The sequence below is a fragment of the Melanerpes formicivorus genome, unplaced genomic scaffold (genome assembly GCF_026170545.1).
Source record: "Melanerpes formicivorus ecotype bairdi unplaced genomic scaffold, bMelFor1.0.p_v2 SCAF_13, whole genome shotgun sequence".
NCBI lineage: Eukaryota > Metazoa > Chordata > Aves > Piciformes > Picidae > Melanerpes > Melanerpes formicivorus.
Genome location: NW_027142365.1, coordinates 6,478,938 through 6,495,505, shown reverse-complemented (window position 1 = coordinate 6,495,505; position 16,568 = coordinate 6,478,938). Strand labels below are relative to the sequence as shown.

Genomic DNA, 16,568 nt, shown 5'->3' with positions numbered 1-16,568 from the left:
TGTTGGATTTGGTAGTTCCACAAGAATTTATATTTGCTGCAAGGTTTAGCAGGACAGAATTGTGTCTACTAGGCAAATCATTTAGAGTTCAGTTTGGTTTCTAGGAACAGAGGCTTACTAGTTATTTTTCAGTGGTTTCTGTGCTATTATGTTGTTGTGATAATCTTGGCAGAGATCTGTCACTCTGTGTTGGCATAATTGAAACTTGTTTCCCCTGAGGAATCACTCTGCTGTTTGTTTTATTTGTTTACTGACATTGACAGAGATCCTAATGGCTTTTAAAACCCAATTTGTGCATCACTGAATATCCTCCAAAGAGGAAAATAAAATTAAATTTATCAGTAAAACAGGGTCCCCCATGCAATGCTTTGTCTGGGTCTTAGACTCCACCTGAGCACCTAGCTTTGGTATGGGGAGCTGCATCTTCTCTTTATTTCTAACTCTGTCTTCAGGGCTTTTGTCATTAAGATACTTATAAGGATAAATGATAATAAGTTATTTATGGCACCAGCATAAGTTGACCAACTTTGCCTTCTGAGAAATCAATTATCTTTCAGCTTTTATTAAAAAGGAGGTTAAGATAGCAAAACAATAACTGCACTAAAATTCTCCTTTTGGGAGGATATGCATGATGGTATCACGTATTATTCTCTTAAATCAGGGTAATTAAGTGTTTAGATTTAAAAGAAATATGTTAAAGAAATGCTATCAAAGTATTTTTGCCTTTATTTTGTTTTAAGCCTTTGAAGAATTTCAGTGTGATCATTTGGAGTACTCATGTTTATAATGCCTTGCTGAATTGTGGTCGTGGATAGATGTGAGGCCTGTTGCTTGCTGTGCTCCAGAGGAGGCACAGGGCAGGCATTCCAGAATGTGAGAAGGAAGGGTGGGTTTCTTTAAGGACTAAAGAATACAGGTTAATTGTTCTGGTTTGGTTTGGTTTGGTTTGAACACCCTCATGAGTTTGCATTGGATGAATATTAAGGCTATTTAAAAATGATTATTTTATGAAGTGTCTTAGGCCACCTCTAATTACCTTTTGACACACTTCCTTGTCATTCAAGCATATAGAGATTACCCAGGTTTCAGTGAACTCTGGCTGCACACCTCATGAAGAGATAAGTTTGTAAAATACTGCTGATTTTAAAGGTTATCTGTCAGTTTGTATATATACAGCTATGAGCCAAACGAACCTGACCTCAGACCAGAGCTGCAGTAGGATAATACTGCTTCTTATTGTATATCTCCTTTGCAAATCTCCCTGTCTTTGATAGCACTGTAATAATCATAGATCTGCAATATTTATGTTGCCTCTTCTGAGGAGGTGTTCTAATGTGCCTTGGAGAGGTGGGTAATTAGTCTTATCTCCTTTTCTACAGAAGGTAAATTAGAGGTAGAGAGATCCCAGACCATCTGACTCCCACCTCCTTGTTCTTAGTGCTTTCTTCAGTAGTGCAAATCCTGACAATATGACAATATTTCAGTCTGATCTATATATTGTATTGCATTGCAGTGCCCAGAACAAGGATTTTGGCTACTGGTGGTGCATCCCACAATAAAAAGATCTTGCAGGTAAGTAGAAAATTAAATATTTTGATCTGAACTTGTAGTTATATCTGCATTTTTACTTTGATGTACTGAATCCAAATCACTGCAGCTGGGCAAGGAGGTGTGGATATGGGGATGTGAGTCTGCTGCAGATCTGTGGAGCTTTTCTTCAGATTTAGTGTGGAAATCTTAGCCCAGTGCTAATCTTGCATTGAGCTTTAAATGGTTGTGTTTTTTTTTTTTCTATACTTGAGTAGTTTTATGGATGTGTATCTGAAGCACTGGAAATTTCAGAGTCTCATCAGTTACATCAAATCAGCAAAGGAATCAGGAAGAGACTTGATACAGTACCTGACTTTTTGTAGTTTTTGTCATTCGGATCAAAATTGGACCATGGATTTAAAATGGGGGGGGAGGTTTTGCTTTTGTTGAACACTCAAAAAGCCCCACCCTAAACAAATAGCAAATCACAAACAAAACCCAGACCCTGCCCTTGTTCTGAGTATCTGTTACTTATTAGCATTACGTCACATACTGGAGGAAGGCTACATTTCTGCGTTGTCTCCCTCTTGCCACTTTCATCTGCTGCCACTGTTGCTGCACATCCAGCCCTGGTTAACATGCTTTGCCTGTCTAAAGAACAGAATCCTTCATGTTCTTTGTTTCTGCCCATTGAGATCTGCTAGTCCTGTAATAGAGATCCAGTCAGTCACAGTGCAAAGGAAACTGTATGGTGTTTTAACTTACCAAATGTAGATGTCTCCCTCTGGATGAGCCACACAACCTTCTGTATTCCACTGACTGCCTCGACAGTCAGTGTCCTGTCCAAAGGAGCTCCCTTTTGACTAGAGGTGCAAACTCTGAGCCTGGCAGTAGATGCTTGTAGGCACCTATCAATCTTAGGGTAAGTCTTGCATCAAAGTTAGTCAACACACAGGATGAATTGTTTTTTGGACACGCCAATCCCTTTCCATCATCTAGAGAGAGTCTAGAGGCCAGCCTCAGCTATGCATCCTACTCTTTGACAGCTCTGATCACACAAAAGGAAGCTCATGTGCTCTATGCAACCTGAGCTGAAATGAAAAAGCAAAAAAGCTCTCTCCTGAGGCATCTAAAAGATGTTTGTATAACCATTGGTTGTACAGCTGATTGGGACACAACACATTTGGCATGTTTTGCTGCTAGATGTCACTCTTCTTCATCTGCTTTGGTTATTTTGCTTAGGAACTTGACATTGCAAAATTAAGTGATAAGTTAATTGCTTAAAACATTGGTTCCTACTGTAGTAATTCTACTAAGAATACATCAGGGAAGAGATTGGATTAATAGATGAGTTTGGTTTTTAAAGCTCTATTTCCAGTTTAGCTGCCAGGAGCATTTCTTGCTGTGAAATGAAGGCAGAGAACTGAATGCTTTTGTAACATGTAATTCTGCAACATAACTGAGAAATCATGGGGATAGGAGAGTGGTGGCCGTGGTGCTGGCTCTTCATGTCTAAGAATACAGCTGCTTTTAAAACTCATTAGAAGTGTCTTAAAATAATATGATCAATACAGTGTCATCCACTTAATTCAATCACTATTTAATTAGACCTTTCTTTTTCATTTAATCAAAGCCTCAGAAACCATATCAGTTGCATGAAGAATAGCAGCTTTCACCCCTATCATGGTCAGTTTTGGATCATTTGTTCCAGGGCTACCAGAGACTATCATTTAATTAATCAACATTCAGTAACTCCTAAATTTTACACCTCAAAGGAGGCAACTTAGGAAATCTGTTTAAAAAAAGGTAATATAGTAGGGCAGCTTTCTTCACAGTTCTGGGAAGCTTTTTATAACATACCTAGTGCTTGATTAATGGCCACATGAAACACAGTGAAATATTTTTAACAGTAAAATCTCCAACAATTTATTCTAAAATTCCTAATGAGAGAGACCACAGTTTCAGGTGACTTGCTAAATATATGGGCTTTGAATAAGTTTAATTTTGTGATAATGTGGCACAAAAGGTAGTTGTTATATGTAGTGTTACAGCACTTATTAGCATTCAGTGTAGAGTAGAGCTGCATTGTATAAAGCTCTGCAGAGATGCCAAACCCAAAACAGACCTGTCTGACAGAGGGTAGAATTCAAACTTAAGACAAGAAATACCTATTGGAGATGAGATGAAGCAGCAAATGGGGACTGTACTGAAACAGTATGATAGTATTGGCTGGCAGAATAAACCTTTAGAATAAACCAGACCAGGTTGGAAGAGACCTTCAAGATCATCGTGTCCAACCCATCAACCAATCCAACCCACCTAAACAACTAAACCATGGCACCAAGCACCCCATCAAGTCTTCAGTGGGCAGAGGAAGCAGCACTGTGACCTTATCATTGCCAGAGGGGTCTTTTAATAGGTACCATGGTTAATTTTCCATTTGTCTTCTAGCATTGAAACTCATGTACTGCTCAGTGCTTGCTCAGTGAAGTTAGGCAATACTGACTTGGCTGTCTTACCATGAGAGAGTGTTCAAAGTATATAAGCTCAGGCTTTCATTGTATTCTACTGAGCAACCAGGCAATTCTGTTTAAAATTGCAACAATTGATGATTTTTAGAGGTTTTTGTTTGCAGAATCCCCACAAACCTTCAGAGGAAGAGGCAAAATCCTTTAGAAATGTCACATACTGCTTTTTTTCTCCCCTTCTTTTCCTATGGCATCTATAGATTTCATTTCTTAGTTATCTGTTCATGAGCCTCAGGGCCTCATAAGAATAGGGCTGTAAATTCCTGAATTGGGGTTGCAGATCACTAATCCAAATGGTTCTGTTTCTTGGACACTCTGGTCTTATTTTAGAGTCAATTTTATGGATGTAAATAGGGTGATACATTGTTCCCTTTGGCAAAAGTAATAAAACCAGCACAAGGTAAATCACAATTCTTACCTACTTCATGCATTGCACAGCTTGAGGGGTCCCTGCAGTGCTGGAGGTGATGAAACCAAAATGGCAAGTTTATTGACAATGGTTTTGGAAAAAAGTTACTGAATCTCCCATGTGCCTATCCAAATATGTCTTCATTTTCCCCCTTCTGTACCTGTTTGCCTGAAACTACCCTGTGGGGAGGACCACTTGCACTTGGTGAGCGTGAGATGTCTGGTGTCAGTGCAGAAAAATGTGTGCTTGAGTAATTTCAGTATTTGTTGGATACTCTCAACAAACTGACTATAGAATTTTCTTTGTATTATTCAAGCCAAGTTGAGAAGTGGCTTGGTCTGTCTTCATAGCTAAGGATCTCTCGAAAACAGGGACATTCCTGGTAAGTGCAGAGACTGTAACTAGTTCCCAGGTCGTCTTCCTACTAACCCTAGTGTGATGGGAGTGATGAAGCTGAGAAAGACAGGCTTAGCATCCCTTCATACTGCTGCAACTTTTCTTTTATCAAAGTTGAGAACTGAGGAACCATTATTGGTTTCTCTCTTCTTCCTTCCCACTTGGCTCAGACATAAATATGATGGAAGAAACCAGGCAGTAGCTGTGAGTTCCTGATTGGATCAACCTGCTCTGATGTAAGCCTTTGGCATAGGCTGATTGTGTGGGCTTATGAGGGAAATGATGGTTGAATCTGGAGTCCTCTGAACTTGTAATAAAGAGATAGGGGGAGACATGGGGCTTTGTTTCCTGGCTGCAGTTGTATTTGTAGCTTGGATTTACCAATACCTTGTTGTGTGACAATTTCAGAACTTCTTGCCTGCTTGGATCTTTTTGTGGGTACCCAAATGCTTGGTTGGGATGTGCCATAGTTATTTGTTTTCTGAAGCAGTGATAGGGGATTGCTTTCATGGATGTGCTTAATGGATAGTTTGGTACTTCTCAGGTCCTGTCTGATGTGTTCAACGCGCCGGTGTACACCATTGATACTGCCAACTCTGCTTGTCTGGGAGGCGCTTACAGAGCAATTCATGGTAAGGCTGTAAGGAGATACTTTGAGCGCTCCGGGCATTTAATTTCAGTTGCTTAATACTTGGGATTAACATTACTGAAAATGAGGGGAGAATAAAGCTGCATGGATCTGACTGGAAGGTGACTGAGGTCAAAGAAGAGTTTTTGCTTAGTGCACTTGGATCCAGCCCAAGAATAACATTTACATTATAATTGAAGTCTGGTGGCTGCTTCTCAACCAAGGAATAGGGCCTGGAAACTGCTGATACTGAGGGGACAAGGTCTAAGTTATTAATGTGTTGAGTTGCTGCCTCCATATGCTGGTCTTGGAAGAGTACAGCAAACTGAAGGTGCTGGTGTAGCCTGCTGCCCCAGTTTGTGGAGGAGGCTGTAAACTGGATTGCTGAAATGGTCAAACCAAATGAGATATCAGTCCTAGCAAAGATGATCAGAGAGGGCAGGGACAGCGGGACCAGTGATACTGTAAAGTAAATCAAGTTAGGCAAGGTGTCCCAAGCTCCATGCTTGAGTGTACACTTTGTCTTCTAAAAGCATAAATCTTGAGGATACTCTTAGGCTGACCAGTCATTTTGCTTGCCATATGACATTACACTGTGACTCAACAGGCCAAGTCCCAGCTTTAAAGTGCCAGTTAACTTCTATCTGTCAGTGCATGCAGGTGTATGTTAAGGGTGGGCCATTAGTTGAATCCTAGGCAGGAAATTTTATTCATAGATTTTAAAATAGTTTCTAATGTTGTACAACTAAACCATCAAGGTGTGCCTGTCAAGTTCTGAAGGCCTTCTTTAGGCCAGCTTCTGTTAATAGCAGGTTTTGTCATCAGAAGTTTTAGGATTTGGACCTTAAGACAGAGGTAGTTTCTGTACAAGTTCATGTAAGATTGCAACAAGCATGGAAAAGACAACAGCAGGCATCAGAAGAAATCAGCCAAGCTTTAATTTTAGAAGCAAATTCTGCTGTCACATTATAGCATCTGAAGTCTACATGCTCTCTTGCATTTGAAAACAGCACAGAAAATTGCCCAGCCAAAACTCTAGTTGATGTGTTTAATGCACAGAGTATGGTCTCCTCTTTATTTCCAGAACAGACACAAGGGTTCTGTCAGGCAAAGTATACTTTTGCAGAACAGTGGAAGCAGTGCTGTTAGATTGCTTTAAGCCACAATGGGATCATTTATCCACCTTGGGGGCCAAGTTGCCAAACTGTTTTAATCTGTACTCAAACTTTGCCTACAGCTTCCCAGCACCTAATGCTGCAGGCAAGTTCCTTGTATTTGAACACATGTGAAATGTGTAACCATCATTAAAAGTTTGTACAGGTAGTTTGTGTGTCTGGAAGATGTGTATTCCCTCTGCCAGCTGGGCATATGAAATCTTGAGGCTTGGTTGACAGAGCATTTGAGTGAAGATTTCAGGTGCCATGCTGATAGAGGGACTCCTTAGCTCAGGTACTCTGCCAGCCAAGCCCCAGGGGCTTGCTGTGTGTGTTTTCTAAATGGCATTTTTGATTGATGCCTTCAGCTGACTCACTCTTGGCCAGGCAAAGGAATTGAGTAAAAGTGGAGACTTGCCATCAATATTTCATTTTTATTAGCAAAGGGCTCCTAAATTGTATGACAGTGTACACTTGCCAGTAGGGTGTTCTACAGTTAGCCTGGGGTTGTTACCAGGTGTGAAGGAGCTCCTGCAATGCTGTGATTCACTTGCAAGGCAAAATGCTGTGGTAACAGAACTCCCCTGTTACTCTGCTTCCTTATTTATAAATATGTTTAATCATTTCTAGCATATTTTCTTGACAGTGTTTTCACTTCTCTTCTTCTGTTGTTTCAGCACATTTTGTCCTTGAATCCCTTGCTTCCACACATTTCAACTGCTGTTTACTGTATTGTGGTAACCATAAATAATTACTGATATTGTTGAGTAGCATTTCTGCTGCTTACCTACTCTCCAGGGTACGAACTGAGTGATTGGCAAAAACTCAATCACAGAGTCCCCGCTTCCCAGGTTAGTGCGGAGGAATGTAAGATCTTCTGCCATTTATCCTTCAATCCTGAATGCTGACCTGACCAGGGAAGATCAATATAATGTATTAATTTGCCAGCAAGTCAAGGTACATCCCTCATCGTGCTTTTTGCATTGATCAGGATTCTGATTCTCATTGCAGGGCTTGTAGCTGAGATGGATGTGTCCTTTGCTGATGTGGTGAAATTAGCACCAGCACCTAGATTGGCTGCTACTCCAACTGCTGGGGCTGAGGAGGTGAGCAAGCTGGGGAATTCCATTTTTCCTCTTGGTTTCCTGTTTGCTTTAAAGTGTAGTGGTTTACTAATTCTTCTAGTAAAATAGAACAGCTTAAGAAACATTTGGTCACACAATTCTTACTCCTTGTTGTAAAGATAGATTTGATTTTTGGAAGATCTTTTGTGTTGCAATGATGCAGTAATCTGATTGACTCCATCCAGGACTGAGAGAGTGATTTATTTTTAACTGGGTGTGGTGAGAGGGCAAAACCTGTCCTTTAAGGGACAGAAAAAGACCCTGTAAAATGAATCGACTTTGGCTACACCTCAGTCAGATTGTAGCTGAGTATTAATATTGACAAAACAGTTTTGCTTTGTTTGCTGCAAGCAGCATGGAAAAGGGTGTGGTGGTGCTGTTTTCTGGCATCTTGGAAAACATCCCCCCAAAATCCCTCCTGTCTGATCCTAAACAGTAGTCAGGAATTGTTTATCTTCACTTGTAGCTCCCAGTTAGAAAATATGCCAACTAGGAGCATTTCAGTAGAATAGAATAGAATAGACCAGGCCAGGTTGGAAGAGACCAGTCCTCTGTACTGTGTCCATCCTGGGAATTTTAGCACATTTGAAGGTGAAGCTTGTTCCTGGTGGGGCCATTTAGGTAAACCAAAAGTAGTCATTGTTGCTAACTATGTGGTTCCAACCAAGGAAGAAATTGCCTCAGGCCCTCCAGTGCAGCCCTGCATTTCCTGCTGTCAGGAGCCAAAGGCCTTGGTGTACACAACAGCTTCTGAAATACAACATCCAGTAATAAATAAACAATATAATACAGCAAAATCCCTAGAAAACACAAGTTTAAATAACCAGAGTTGAATCTAACTCTGTCCACAGCTATGCAGAAACTTCTTTTACCTCAACACAGCCTTAATGCTCTCCATTTATGAGATCTGGATATGCCCTCACTACAGGCAACAAGGTTTTAAAGCTTTTATTTAAACTGGGAAATTAATGATCTGCCAAAACTACTAACTCCCAGCTACATGTGTAGTGGAGCACCAGATATCATCATGAGTAATAATAGAAATGATCATGCTGCATTGTGCCTGCCAGCACATTATTTAATTATTAACTGAGATGGAGGAGCTCAGTAATCGAATAGAAGTCCCCTTCAGAAATATTAAGACATTGAATAATTTAAACTTGATTGATCTGATCTCATTTACTCAACCTTCCCCCCTCATTTTAAAAGATAAAATAATTAACAGCAATGGCCTGTGTCATGTGTGCTGCAGCTGAAGCCTTCTGCAGGGAATACACTGCAGGAGCAGATCCCCAGTGTCTGACTCAACCTCACATTGCTGCCGTGTCCCCCCCCCAAAAACGCTGTCTGCTGAAAAGCTGCCAGGCTGGCTTCTGTGGAGGTGGAGAGTGCTCAGAGACCTGCTTTTGACCTGCTCAGTGCTGCTTCAGCTATAAAACTCAAGGGCAGGGCATACAGCTGTCACTCACAGGGGCCTTGCAAGAGCAGCAAGCACCTTGTATCCCTGGAGGAGCCAAACTAACCTACCTGGAAAGATCAATGGGAAATTCATTTACCCCTTCCTATACTACTGTCTGCCTAAAATGGCCTGGAAGGTAGAAGAGTTAATTATCTCCCCCTCAATACTTTTCTTTTTCCACTTGGTTAGACCTGGCTCTCCTAGCACATCTTTTTGTTGATTTCAAATGATACACAGCAGTGAATTATTGCCCCAGCAGATAGAACTGGATGATAGAGAAGGTAGTGGCCAAACAGCATGTGAGGGAATAGCCATTCCTGCACTTTAGCATAGCTTCTCAGCTTCATTCCATTTCTTCTTGCAATCACATATTCCATGCTATTTTTTCCCCCCTTCCTGTCTAACAATTTTGCAGTGGGTGGTGGATTCCTTGGCTAGTTTCATGGCTGTGAAACTGCAGAAAGCCAGAGGGCCTGTCACTAATACAGTGTATTAGCATGAACAGTGCAGTAGAAATTCATAATGTGATGAGTCGGTTTGATTCTGTTTTTCACAGAGCTGCATCTCCCTGTCCATCCGATTTCATTCTGGTGAGGTTAAAACCCTTCACTTAAATGACAGTTCTTTTTATAAACTTCAAAGTCATCCTGAGGTTAGGTTCTGTCTTGCTGAGGAGCTCTTCTGAAAGAGTCTGGCTAACCAATGTGAAATTCCCCAGACCACTTCCCTGCGTTTTTTGGACAGCTACAGCTGAATCTTGGCAGGGTGGAGAAAAAACAGGTCATAGCACAGCAATCTGCTCTGGTTTCATCCTTTCTTCCTGGTATAGGTTGGAGACAGCATGTGTTAGATCTTTGGAGAGAGGAAAACCTCCTATAGGTAGAGGTCAAACACAACAGTTTGATGTAGCTTCCTCTTCATTGCCAGGGCTTATGCACGCAGTGGGGGCTTCCAGGAACCAAAAATGCAAAAAGTGTTTCTTTGATTGCTGAGGGATCGTTTGTGATAATGAATGTGATTTCAAAAAGGGAGAGCAGGGCACACAAGCCACCTCTTCTAGTTGAATTAAACTGATAGGCAGGTAAAAGAGAATAAAGGCACAAGGTGGAGAATGTAGAGCTTGTGATGGGTGATGAATTAGCAGTTAGGGGAAACAGAAGTCCTGTAAGTTCCAACTTGCCTAGCAAAAATGCGATTTTTATCCTGTAGCAGACTGATCTACCTTGCAGAGACCATTTCAGGGAGGATAAATCCTTCTCTGTGGCTATGACCCTAAGTCTGTTAGTTGAATCTGATTTCACAGTATATTTGTCGGTTGTAGGGGCTCATTTCAGATGGTTTCTAATGCTGTCAATACTCAAACAGGTTGTAAGAGATTCTGGTGGTGACCATCAGGGTGATATTCTTTGGTCACTTACTCAACCAGGCTAGCTGAAGTCAGCCATCTGTGAGTTAACTTGATGAACAGCAAAAGTTAGAGTCATCCCATGTCTTTGGAACCTCCCCTCCACTATCTCCTCCAAGGAGAAAGATTACTCAGAAGCCCTAAGCATGACAGAAAAGCCAGGAGAATCCAGAGCAATATATTAGAATAGAATAGAATAGAATAGAATAGAATAGAATAGAATAGAATAGAATAGAATAAACCAGGTTGGAAGAGACCTTCAAGATCATCGTGTCCAACCTGTCATCCAACACCACCTAATCAACTAACCCATGTAACCAAGCACCCTGTCAAGTCTCCTCCTGAACACCTCCAGTGATGGTGACTCCACCACCTCCCCGGGCAGTCCATTCCAATGGGCAATCACTCTCTCTCTGTAAAACTTCCTCCTGACCTCCAGCCTGAACTTCCCCTGGCGCAGCCTGAGACTGTGTCCTCTTGTTCTGGTGCTGGCTGCCTGGGAGAAGAGACCAACCTCTGCCTGTTTACAACCCCCCTTCAGGTAGTTGTAGAGAGCAATAATATTTATGTTGACTGAAATAATCCATTCCTTAGCATTGGAATTCAGATCTCTTTTAGTAATCTGCTAAAAGAGAGATGGTTAGCTAGCTTGTTAATTAAGCCAAAACCCCCCAACAAACATGAGAGACAGCACGATTAGCTGTGGCTGATGACTTGCGCTTATACAAGCCACATGCCTATGATCTAGTGTCAAATCTATTGTAATATTGTCCTGTAGAGTTTTGTAGGGAGAAGGTACAGTTCACTACCTCTGGATGTGTGAACTTTCACTGCATTGTTGACTCTACTGAGAGGTGTTATTCCTGCAAAAATTGAGGAAAGGAAAATGTAGACCTAGCATTCTCTTGAGTGGTGAATTGCCTTGTAAGGAGGTGGATTTATAGAAGTGACCCTTTTACCCAGGAAGGTTATAATGACCGATTTATTGACTTAAAATAATGATGTTTCTGTTGAGTTAGATTTTTTTTTTTGTAGGGGGGGAGGCTGTTTTCTAGAATTGGTTTAGGTTGGCAATTTAGTGCAAAGTAGGTAATAATAATGCAACCACAAAACTATAATCGGCATTGATGGCAGTTCGATTGGAGGTGATTTGTGTAGCCAATAATTTTTTTCACCTGTTAAAGTGATTAAGATAGGCTTGCAGAAGGAATGTCTGAAGTAAATAAAGTTTGAGCTATGGTTCCTTGGAGGAGCCTTCAGAGTATTTCAGGACACTGTCATATTCTCTCTGCTTTACAAGTATTATTTCTGTGTTAAGAAGGTGAGCATCTGCTCTGATTTAAAAATAAATCATCTGTAACTTGATTTCTTAAGCAAATCTCTTTGAGTAATTCGAGGTGGGCTTAAAAAAAAAAGAGGAACCTATCAAATGTTTGTGAGAGACTGATTAATTTTAATCTATCCAGGGTGGGTTGCATGCACTCGGGTAGATTAACATTAGGTAATCACCAGCATCATCTTTGTAATTTGTGCATTTTGTATTACTCGAGGTCCTTTCCAACCTTAGTTATACTGTGATACTGTATCACATTGGCTAAGATACCATTGCAGGAGATAGAAGGATCCATATGGATTGTCGCTTGTAGGAATAATTTGTGGCTGGTTTTGCTTTTAGAGGGAGAATGTAAAGAGTAAAAGCCCTGTTGAGTTCATAGCCTGGTGCTCTGGTGAGATATATTATGAGGATGACATATTTTGTTTGTACTCGAGAGCCAGATAATGTTTATTTGAATGCATTTTCCAGGGAGGTTAAGTTAGTCTCTGCTACAATGCAATATTTATTATTACCATTTTCTTAGTTATTTGTGGGGCTGTCGGAGTATGGCCAAATATTCCCCGGAGAGAAGTTCGAGGTTTGTAAATGGAGCCATCAGAGTACTGCTGATGTTGTGGAGTAGGCTGTGGAGATAAGCAGGGGAAAAGGCCATAATATAGCAAGGACAATTAAATTATGGACAATAATAAGTTTCATGTTGTGATACATGTAATTACTTCTGTTAAATATCATGGTTTGATATATTAGGTTTGAGGTTATGACAAAGAGGGAATTTATGTTCCTGAGATTTTATGCATCATTGAGAGTTCTTTATTCCCTTTGGACCACAATTATAAAAATAAATCTATATAATTGCCTCAGGAAAAAGACTCCTGGAATCACTTAAGAGGAGTTGCCTGGGGTTCTGTGGAGGCAGCTTGGTTGCTGCAGATGTAAAGCATCTTGCATGGACACAACCGTGCGCATGCTCAGGCCATGTTCTCCGCGCAGTTTGACTTTTCTTCTCTGTACTTGAGGGGAGCTGCCCTGCTTTGGCCCCAGACTTCAGCTGGTGTCAAGCTGCCATGTAAAATACTGCTTGTGAAAAGCTTGGAGTACTGCTGCACTTACCAGCTGTGATTGTACTGGTGGTATTAACAGCCAAACTCCCTGAGGAAGAGGAATTTAAGACTTTGGCTCAGTCCTCTGAACTGTGCTGCTTTATACCCTAAATGAACAGGAACGGAGTACAAGGAATATTCTGAATTTTTTGTTTGCAGAGGTTTTTTTCTTCAGATGGTCTGTAATGCAGCATTCATTTTCACTAATGCCTGAGAAGCTTATTGCAAGTTCCTGAATTTTCTCAATAAGCAAGCTAAGTGCTTAAATCCAATAAACAGGAAAGGAAACCGTATCAGTAAATATGGTTCTTCATTTATTTGGACACATTTTAATTTAGAGTGATGTATTAACACCATAGTTTCCAGCCTTCTAATAAATGTGCTGCTGGGTATTTTGTGAAAATACTGCTGTGTAAATAATCTGGAACCTGTTTTCTCAGTGCCTGAGCCCACTTACCAGTGTGGCTCTGTTGTGCTGAATCTTTGCTGAGAAGCACTTAGGGTTTGTCAAATTTATAGAAATAGTGAGGTGTGATTCCAGAAGTTTCAGTGCATAAAGGAGCAGTTCTTGTTTGACATATTGATACTCCCAGTATTGCCATAGTTGCCTGCTCAATATTTTGTTTACTTTGATGTGCATATTTAGCATAAGTGAGAGCAATAATACTCTTTGGCAACATGAGGACAATATATATGTACTTCGCTGAGCCCTCAAGGCCCTCATGTAGTTGGTTAAAAATAGCATGCTGAGTCATGTGGTGTTTCATAATAGTGGTGCATTTTCTTTTCTAACCCCATAAGTCTGCATAAATCTCCTTGGTTCTTGGTATTGCTGTCTTGTGGAGAAGAGCACTTGGGGCATATGCATGTTAAATGACTTGCCCAGGTTCACTTAATGGGTCTGTTGCAGAGGTAGGAGTGAATTGGTTTTCTCTGTTTCAATGTGTGAAAGACACTAAAATCCAGTCACTGTGAGATGGGTTTAAAAACTGTCCTGATGATGCCTTGGCTAGCAAACAGTGTCTCATTCTATTTGCTGTAGATGCTCCTTCTCTTCTCCCCCTGCATACATTTAATCTGTTGTAGAAATGTACTCTACCTTCTGTAACATCTGGTTGGTAAAAAGGAGGAGTTGATCAAAACAGGCTCCTTCTGCAGAATTTGTCCATTTAAGTTGCTCTCACCTGCCATGGTGGAAGTGTGAATGATGAGATGTATCCAGGTTTTGCTGCTCAGACTGAAATTGTTCAGGAAGAGGGAAACACAGGAACTGGATGTTTTCTGATCAGTTGAGACAGAAAACCAAAAGGTGATAATTCTTTATATCCTACATGAGAAAACTGTGATAATTAATTTTTTCTCTTTTTTTTTTTCTTTCATCTGAGACAGTGTGACTGTTACAGACACTCAAGCTACTGCAGGACTGTGCATGAAACTGTGCAAGAACAGCCCTGTCTCTTCCTACGGCCTCAGAGTTTACACCTGAAACATTTTTCCTCCTGATTCTTTCATGCATATAAATACACAGTTGTTAGCTGTGGATCTTACCTGGAAAAGGATAAAAAGCACTTAAATGCTGAATCTCACTTATTGATGAGAGCAGTAATTCAGTTTACTGGGCATGATTCATTATGGCTCTATAACCTCTCTGAGCCTGGAGCCAGAAGCGAGACTGTCCTGATTATGAATAACATCAGTGCAGAGGGCTTGTAGACTAGACTGGCGGCCCCTAGGATTCATTGTGGCAGGGATATGACCCTATGGCATTCTCCTAAGGACTGCTTGAGCCTGTAGCAGACCCCATGCTGGCTCCTGGCAGTCCCTTTGTTGTGCTTGAGCCAGCAAATGAGTGAAGCTGTCCTGGCATGGCTTGTCAAACTACTGATTTTATTAGATGGGCAGTTAAAACCATAAAGAGGAGGTGAGGAAGCAGATATATCCCCAAGATCTAGATGAAGTACAGTTTTGGGTTGGGGCCAGCAGTAGGTATAGGCTCTGTTCAGAGTTTCTCCTGTCTAACCTGGTCATATACAAGCAGCCTATCTTCTGCAATGTGTCTTCTGATGTATTTGAAGTAGGGAGGGGGAAAAAAACCTCTCCGTGGATCATGGCCATTATCCGAAAGTGCAGGGTATATTTGAATCTAGGGTTTCAAATACATTTGAGTCTTGATTCTTTTTATGGATGTAACAATTCTGGATCTAAAAATTCCTGGGGAGTTCTGACTAGGGAAGTAATTTCTTTTCAAAAGCTACCAAGATACTCAGTGTGGTTGTGAAAAGAATCTGGATCTCCGTTTTTCCCCTTGGGCCTGGGATCAGGGATTGAGGAGCACGACTGTGGAGCAGAAAAAATGGCTGTGAAGAATGTGAAGGAGGGAAGAAGCTCAAAGAGAGGAGTATGAGAAGGTGGAAGAAGGAGTAGGAAGTATATTTTAGAAGACCCTGGTCAGCATATTGGCCAAGGAGAACCTTTTATGATGGTGGTGTTTGACTATGCTAGAAGGTAGCAGTGAGCTTGTTAGCAAGGCAGAGGAGGAGGGGACAGAGGCAGTGATTCATCCTGAGGTAGCGGAGGGAGGCAAGGACAGGAGTTCTGGCTGGGTGATTAGAACAGCTATTACTGAGGGGGCATGTCAGACTGGGAGAGGTGACTTTAGCCAAGCTGCTTCCTCTGGAAGTAATGACTCCTGCTTGTAGCAAGTAGGCAGCCACAGTAAGAACGACCTGTGCACAACATAAAATTAAACCGTAAAGGAGACGGTGAAAAGGACTGTGACATTTCGGGGAGCAAAAATGGGGGAAAAAAACCCCCAAACCTTCAGGTCTGAAGATGTTTTTTAACTGCAATGTGATTTTAAAATCTGTTTTTTCAACCTGGCCATCTTTATGTCTTTTTCTTTTGCTTTTTGTAGGTCTATCGTCCACTTCTGAAAAGATATGCTGAGCTTGAACAGAAGGTTATCTGCAACCCAACCTCTCCTTCTCCTGCAAAATAGAAGCAAACAGAATTCATAACTAAGCCAAAGAGTGGACTCCAAGGAGAAGATCAGGAAAGCTTTGCTCAGAATTTCCTGGAGTTGTTAAATCATTTTGTTCCTCTTTTAAAAATTGGTTGTCTACATTGTCTGTGTTTGAAAGCGTTGCTGGAAAAAAATTACATTGTGATTTAAAACCTGATTAAAAAAAAAGCATGATACTGCTCTGTGTGTTTGTGACTTCAGTTCCTCACTGGCACTTTTCAGATCATGCTTGTTGTTTTGGAATAGCTGGATGACAAAGTCAGTTCCCTTGAATCACTCTACCTACCCCTATCAATTGTGATTCTGTATGTCTAGCACGCAGACCTCGGCATATGTATCTGGCACCCTATCTTAATTTCACAGCTGCTTCTGCTTAAACCTTTTGAGGCTGTCTTTCTGTACATCTGTAACTTGCTGATGTTTATATCTTTGCCTACAAGAAACCAACAGAAAGCATAAGTACACTGACTTAATCCT

The 16,568-nt window shown here is 41.0% G+C and overlaps 1 protein-coding gene across 3 annotated transcripts in view; it reads left to right on the top strand.

Moving 5' to 3' along the window:
* The window catches only part of XYLB (xylulokinase), an 81,002-nt gene extending 64,735 nt beyond the window's left edge, over window positions 1-16,267 (top strand). For all 3 annotated transcript variants that reach the window (XM_068145948.1, XM_068145949.1, XM_068145947.1), the window contains exons 16-19: window positions 1,514-1,572; window positions 5,408-5,495; window positions 7,657-7,751; window positions 15,984-16,267. In XM_068145948.1, the coding sequence (XP_068002049.1) occupies window positions 1,514-1,572; window positions 5,408-5,495; window positions 7,657-7,751; window positions 15,984-16,067 (326 nt within the window). In that variant the 3' untranslated portion in view covers window positions 16,068-16,267. The remainder of the gene's footprint in view (window positions 1-1,513; window positions 1,573-5,407; window positions 5,496-7,656; window positions 7,752-15,983) is intronic.
* The last annotated feature ends 301 nt before the right edge of the window (window positions 16,268-16,568 follow it).